The following is a 7396-nucleotide window of genomic DNA, read 5'->3' as shown; positions in this document are numbered from 1 at the left end:
CATACCTACAATTTTGCATTATAAATAAGAACAAAAATACAAATCAAAACAAACTATTCTAACCGTAAAGTAAATTTAAGATTTTCAGTGTTACTACCTTGCATCATCAAATACAAAACCAAACAAATGAACGCAACCAAAAACATTTTTTTTTAATCTTCCTACCTAGTTCTAATTTTTACGTCAGTGTCATTTCAATTTGCTTTGCAGCGAAGTGAAACAATGGATTTTTTATTATTTTTTATCATCGAATTAAAATAAACCCGAGTAAATTTTCTTGATTCTTCATTAATTACTTTTCTATAATATTGTAGAATCTGAAGTACTCTAACTGATGTGAATAAAATCATATTTCTATCCAAAAGTGTTATGGATTCGTCGTGCAATTAATTATTATAGAAAATTTTCTAATAAGGATTTAAAATGTAGTCATTTTTCCCTGAAGTTTTCAATGAATGGGTACTTTTATTTTCACCACATTTTACCAAGGACATGTGTATAATAAATAATCGTCACTGCAGCCATTCGTCAAATTCTACAGGCTACGAATCATGTTCTTCAACTGGTAAATATTTCAGTTTTCTTTCGAATCTATGCATTGCATTTGGTATTACAGTGCAGCTGTAGTATTGTGAATTAAATCGTTAATGGTTGTTCAACCTAACTTGGAACTTAGTGCAATTTTTTGTTATGCTCATATGAAACAGGTGGTTCTTAATTGTTGAAGATATAAAACATCTGATATATTTTATTTTTTATTTTAATAGAAATCATTTAAAAATATGGTATTACTTAGTGTGCTTTGGTGTTATGTTCCTGTAGTATATTTTGGATAATTCGTTTCTGACTGAATTACTCATGACTTCGGCTAACATAGGACCTATACATCTATTTGTCTGCCCATTACTACTATATGTATAGCCATATGTTGCAGTTAAAATATTTTTATTGTACCTAATGCAATTAGTTTGTTTCATAACTCTCTCTTATCTGAGCATATATCTATTCACATATAAATAAAAAAGTTGACTGTTTTAATATGTTGGTGAGAATATGATTTTAAAGTTCTACTCAATTTTTATTTATTACACCCACAATAGGAAAATACCAATAAACTCTAAGGAATAATTAGGTATTTCTACCTGTTGTTATCAAGTTTCTTATCCTAACATATTATAAAACACTGTCCGTGTCTGCCTGTTCACAATAAACTCAAAAGTTTCTTAAAAAATCCATCCTCTTCTCACAAACTTTAACATCTATACAGTAGTAGCAAACAATATAAAGCTTGCATAAGTTAATATTTTCTCATATCAATTGTTTGTCATTCATGTCTTCATTTATTTGTAGTACATACTTTTGATGATTAGCTTCAGAAATTAGACCTTTACAGACACTTTTTGACATTGAATAAATATGATTGTCAAAGCTATAAACTACAGTAATTCAAAATTAAATCTCATCTAACAGTATTTAAAATGGATTGAAAAAGAAATCAATTTTTTTTACTAGAACATAAGATTTTACTTTATGGGAAATAAATAAATAATGAAAAATAAACAGTGGCCCACTGTAAGGATTGTTTTATGAGTTTGATGGACTGCACAACCTCCCTTAAACCACAGTCAAATACAGCAATGAAAATGAAGCAAAAGTAGTTACAATATTGGATGGTACTGGAAATCGCGCCATATAACCTTGATCTGGGGGCACGGGAGTGCGCCCCCGCCAAGATGAGCCAAGCGAAGTGCAAGGGCAACCTTTTCTCGAAACGTTTCGTTGTATTTTTGAACCCTCGGAACTATGGTTTGGTAAATATATACTACGTATATAGGTTGGATACCTACTTGGCTTGCACAGCGTGTTTAAAAAACTGAGCGTTAAGAGATTGTAGAAACGCCGTCACAGGGAAATAGAAACATTGGGGTTACACTAACCCAAATTTTTTGCAAAAAAAAGCTTAACCTAAGTTTTTCCTGTAGAATTTCTGAACTAACTGGGGCTTTTGATTGACCGTCAGCTGCATATCCGGGGGCATGGCAGAGCACCCGCTAAGTCAAGCGCGAAACAAACACCATCCATTTCGGCGTGTTTTCGTGCAATTACCGGAATCTCAAAATTTGAAACTTGTGACTACATTATTTGAAAAATATGACCACATATTTCCAAAGTTACGCGAAAGCAAACTTTCACCATTTCGACACTAAATCACCGACTCCTTATCAAAATAGATTTAGTACCTACTTCCCATCACCTAAAGAGCTGAAATTTGATACAGGGTTAGGGTGCACTTGGCCCTTGACTTCTATCTATCAACACATAATTATGCTAACCTAACTATACTAATAAAGAAATCGAATAATCGAAAGTAAGGATTCTTTGACTTAATTTTGCCTAGAGACGCCTAGAGATAAATTTTTTTATGGAGAAACGACTAAATCGAACGACCTCATCGAGACTTCGCTAGTTTTTTGCAGAATGAATTTGGTGTGATATGGTTTTCAGAAATTACATGCAAATTCATGTTTAATTTTTCAATTTACATATAATTATCTGTTACCTCGCTCGCGAATGTTTTTTTTTTCTATTACCTCCAGAGGCAAACGGTCCATCCACTTATGCTAGCTCGCGAATGGTAATGACTAATCACACTGATTTTGGCGTAGGTTAGTACCAACGCCTAGGTAGGAATGCCTTTCATTCCCTGTTGTAGATCGACACCAACTTTGCTCACTGCGACCTTTTCAAGAATTTTTCAACTTTCAACATTGATCCAACTGTGAGGACCTAAAATTCCTCGTAATCGACCTCCGTGATCGAACGTCACGCCCGGAGAGTGTAGTCAATCAATAATGCATCGAATTTGCTAAGTTTCGAAATAAACGAATTTGACTTAGATACTCTGGATTATAATAAAAAGCCAGTTATTGCAATTTCATTCCAAACCCCGCCCAACGAATTATTACACGCTCAGGTTGGTAGGTATACTAAAACTCGCCAGTGGAAATCCTGTGTCCAATGTCCGATGCCAAAAATACATACACAGCCATATGGTTTAGGAAATTGGAAATTTATGAACTTGTTATTTATTGTTTGGACACAATAGTAAGCTGCTAATTCTGTTGCTTTGTCTATACATATTAATTAATCACTCAGTAATATTAAAGTTATGTATTCAATGTTACAATGTTGTAATTGAGATGTAGGTAGATACCTACCTACCTAACTAGTTAGACTGCGAATACTTAATGTTTTTTGAATTACATCGTCAAACAAATTATTTCTGCCGACAACATAACAACAAATTCGTACACGACTTTTGTTTTAGTAAACTCTGTAGCTCCAAAGTATTTGTCATGAAAAGCTAATTAGTTACGTTATTCATTGACGATCGAGATGCCGTTACTTCACCTGCACCGCTATATTTAGTAACATTGTTTGTCGAGCGCATTATACCTACCTATCGATCAACTGCAAAATTTAGAACAACTGCATGTATCTACCCCGTGCTGCTATAAAATGTATCACACAACACACTCTTATAATAATTCCACAGTTTTACCACACGAGAATATTTAAGTAGAGTAGGTATGTAAACAACGAAATATTTCTGACATGTTTACCCGTTTGGTGTGAGTAACTTCGCGTAAATGAATGAGAACAATGTAGTTTGGCTTACATTGTCATGTCATATCGTGGTAGTAAGATGATAAGTAATATTTAAGCATTCGCATTTCCGTGACCTAAAAGGCCTTGAAATGAAAAAGTTACTAATTTCCTTACGCAATATTGGCCGGGAACGGCGCGTAGCGGTGTTTTGCCCTTGATAATGTAATTTATGGCATTCTTTAAATATTCCTCTGGAACATTAACGATTTGTAGAACCGCTGGTATTATTTGAACATCGCTTTTCCCAACATTTGTGAAGTAATGTTTAAGTGATAGTCTATACATATACATAGTTACACTTTTCATATACAAAAAATAATAGGTACCTATTTGTACGAATAACTACTATTTTTCAACTAAATAAACTTAGCTACTAGGTACCTAATTTCATATGAAAATATACTCTATATTTTTTTCAAATTCAAGTTTCAGATTAACTAGGTATGTTCCCTATTGAATCACCTCATCATCAGAACACCAAGTGTCGCTATCACTGTAAAATGCTCTAATATATTTCAACGTTGTTATTATTATTATTTGAATATAAAATAAATCTCTTACTCTATCATATTTCCGTGTAGGTACCCACTATTTTTACATCTTCACAACATTTCGCATTTTAAACTCTACCACTAGAACATGATTCAGTTAATTCATAGAGTCAACATTTAATGAAATGAATCGAAATGTGGATAAATGCGGAGAGCGAAGCGCCATCATACGATATGCTAGTCGTGTCCCAGATACGTCGTCATTGCGCTGCAATGCAACGGGCAAACGGAAATCGCCTAGCGACAACATTGTTGTTTGGTCTCTCTGCCTCCCTTGCTTGAAATGGTAACAAAATATTTGCAAAGCCTCTCGATATTACAGATTAGATGAGACACTGAATCCTCTTTTGCGACGAAATATTGATTTTATATTATGGAAATCAAATTAAGCTAGGCCTCGTGTTACATATAATGTTGCACCATAGAATTCGCCCTTTTAATCTAAAAAGCTTCATTGTACTGTACGTATCACTTTTAGCCTTACTGATAAATATTGATAAAATAATTCCTGTGATAATACATAGGTATATTGTTCACAGGCGATGAACACTTGACCTTACGATGGAGCATCGCGATGGATGGAGCAGCGGTGATTTGGGTGCGGCCGACAATTCTACCGAACGCTCGCAAGCCGATCGCGATCGTGTACGCATCGAATTCTATGCTACCTATGACGTCATGACGGGTGTGCGCATAGCCGCTACCTTAGGCGGCTTTTTTGCGCTGATGGTATTCTTGATCGTTTATAAAAGTCGAAGCAAATCAATGAAGGCTTTAAATGACCCGAAAATAGTGGAGTTAGCTGAAGCGGTCGTGGCAGAAGAACAAGCTGTCGAAGAAGAGCGACAGCTGACTGCAGCCCTGGAAGAGGCGTTGTCAGAGAGGGCGCGCTCTAGACCTTCCATAGGTGAGGAGCCACCCTGGCCGCGGACCTCTCGATTTGCGTCGTATGGTGGTGGTTACGGCAGCTTACTTGCACCGCCACGCCGACTGTCTACACTGCGCGGTGATTCACTTCCTGGGTCTGCTTTGCGATTTGCAGAAAGGCGGGCTTCAGGCGGACCACGTGATCGTCGCTTAAGTTCTGCCACGTGTTCCAGTTCAGGAAGCTCTTATTTAGAGCGACGTGGATCTTCCGTAGTGTGTGCTTTACCGGAACGTCGATTATCGCCATGTCCCAGTGAGAGACTAGCGCCTCTCGCTTCTGTAGGCAGCGTAGGGCCGTCTTATGCCGTAGAGTGCGAATTAGCCTCGGTCGGCGCGGACTCAGTGTTTGCCGAAGACGAGGTAGACTCAACGGACGACGAAGTGGAGCAGTTCTCGACTGATAGCGGGGGAGGTGAGGCGCTGGGTCTTGCCGAAGGCACAGAACTGACCAGTCGGCCAGCACCGCTGCCTCTGCGGCTGGACCGCGCGTCACACTCGCGCGAAACGTTGTTCTAGTCTGGTCTGGTATGGTAGGTATGATAACGTACCATGCCGACTGTTACGTGTTACCCAAACGTTAAAATATCGACTTTCTGTAGTAATTTATTCATTTCGAATTGGCATTTCAACATATCACTTTTAAATCAAATTGACATATCATTTAAATTGGCAGAGTCTTGAGAAAATAGAGATTTCTATAAAAATAGCTTTTCAAACTATCCCAAACATTATGCCTCAAGCTTTAAGCTATTTACTGCTTCCGCGTAATCAAATAAAGTAAGAAGGCCGATATTTTAATGATTGAAAATTTAGTATGTAAATAGTTTGTTTTGTTATTATATTGATGTTTCGCAATGTTGATGTTCCCAAACCACGATATAAAGTTATTTATATATTATAATTGACGTGTTCCTTTATAGCCGGATGTAAATTATTGCTCATTTTTCATTTGCTGACAGTATCTAGTCGGGCACGTTATTATCGCTATGCGTGCCAGTTCATTCATTTGGCATGTTCACCATTTAGTGTTCTTGTAAAAGTATTAGAAAATAATGATCTGCCGAATTAGTCTTTTATAGGCACTTTAATGTATGTACTTAATAACTATAGACAAGTTAAATAGTTTTCGAAGAGTTTTTACTTCTTACAGCGGCTATTCTGTTAATGTATTTCAAACTGTAACCGGGCTAACTGCCGACCCCACTAAAAGTGAGGTTTTTCTACTAAAAGTTTGCCGACTCAACATGATGTTTATAAAATGTAGATAGTACTTACTAACTTGTTAGGATAGGTAGTCGTCAGTGCAAAGTCAATTTGAGAGTGTGTATTGTATTATAAATTAGTAAAAACTACCCTTATTCAAAACGAAGGGCACATAAGACCAATACGTCCTCAGAACAATAATGAAGTCGGAAGCGGCCTAACAAATTAATGTTGCTCGAACCAACGTCTCTTTCCAAGGAAACTGCCACTATTCTTGTTTTATGGACACCAGAATTTTATTGATTCTAGTGTATCGAATCCGCCACAGTCATCGCGGACCCAGTAGATTGACTCACACAAGTCGTTTTTATTACGATTTAGATTTACGTGTTAGTTTATGTAATGTTCGTTGCTCGAATTAAAAAGAGCTCCCAGTAGTCTGTAAAATGTTGAAATGTATGTAAAAAATTGTAAATATAAAACACAACTCATCTGTTGTTTCATTTTTTATGATCTCATTTTTGGTTTCTTTGGTTAGTTTATTATGCATAAAATTGCTAAAAGATAATCTTAGCATTTTATTAATGCACTATCTTTATAGGCACGAGGTATACTCATCTGTACATTATTATCTAGTTGAAATCCGAATATATTTTCTTTTTACAATTCATTTAAAAGTGCTGAGTGCTATATGTATATAAAACGAACTCTTTATATACTCTGGTGCTAATCACTACATAGTACCTAGTATAAAACCCACAAATATGAAAACGTACGTACTCCGACGGAGTAGGTACCTACTAAAACTGCCTCGCGGCGCGAGGAGCCATTGCGCGTGGTTCTCGTCAGCTCTTGACAGCGCTCAAATCGCTCAGACTCCGCGGCGCGTCACCAAAATCCGTGCGTCGCCGCGCCTCCGTTGGTGTGCCGTGCGACCAAGAACCGCGCTTCGCTGCGCATTCACTGGTGTGCGCTGGGCCTTAGAATATTAGAATTTTTAATATGATGTAGCTTACGTTCAATATCACAATCAAGAACTGGAGCAA

At 36.8% G+C, this 7396-nt stretch overlaps 1 protein-coding gene across 1 annotated transcript; it reads left to right on the top strand.

Annotated features, from left to right (window-relative positions):
- Positions 1 to 6841, top strand: LOC128669258 (uncharacterized protein). The gene is made up of 2 exons (XM_053743959.2): positions 1 to 565; positions 4760 to 6841. Exon 2 carries the CDS (start codon positions 4782 to 4784, stop codon positions 5661 to 5663), a length of 882 nt encoding a protein of 293 aa, XP_053599934.1. The 5' UTR covers positions 1 to 565; positions 4760 to 4781; the 3' UTR covers positions 5664 to 6841.
- The last annotated feature ends 555 nt before the right edge of the window (positions 6842 to 7396 follow it).

This window comes from Plodia interpunctella, chromosome 4 (assembly GCF_027563975.2).
Source record: "Plodia interpunctella isolate USDA-ARS_2022_Savannah chromosome 4, ilPloInte3.2, whole genome shotgun sequence".
Taxonomy (NCBI): domain Eukaryota; kingdom Metazoa; phylum Arthropoda; class Insecta; order Lepidoptera; family Pyralidae; genus Plodia; species Plodia interpunctella.
The sequence above is the reverse complement of the archived record's forward strand: the minus strand, read 5'-3'. Positions and strand labels throughout refer to the sequence as shown.

What these genes read in the sequence shown, in the direction of transcription:
- LOC128669258 (XM_053743959.2), top strand. Translation starts at nt 4,782, where the DNA reads ATGGAGCATCGCGATGGATGGAGCAGCGGTGATTTGGGTGCGGCCGAC.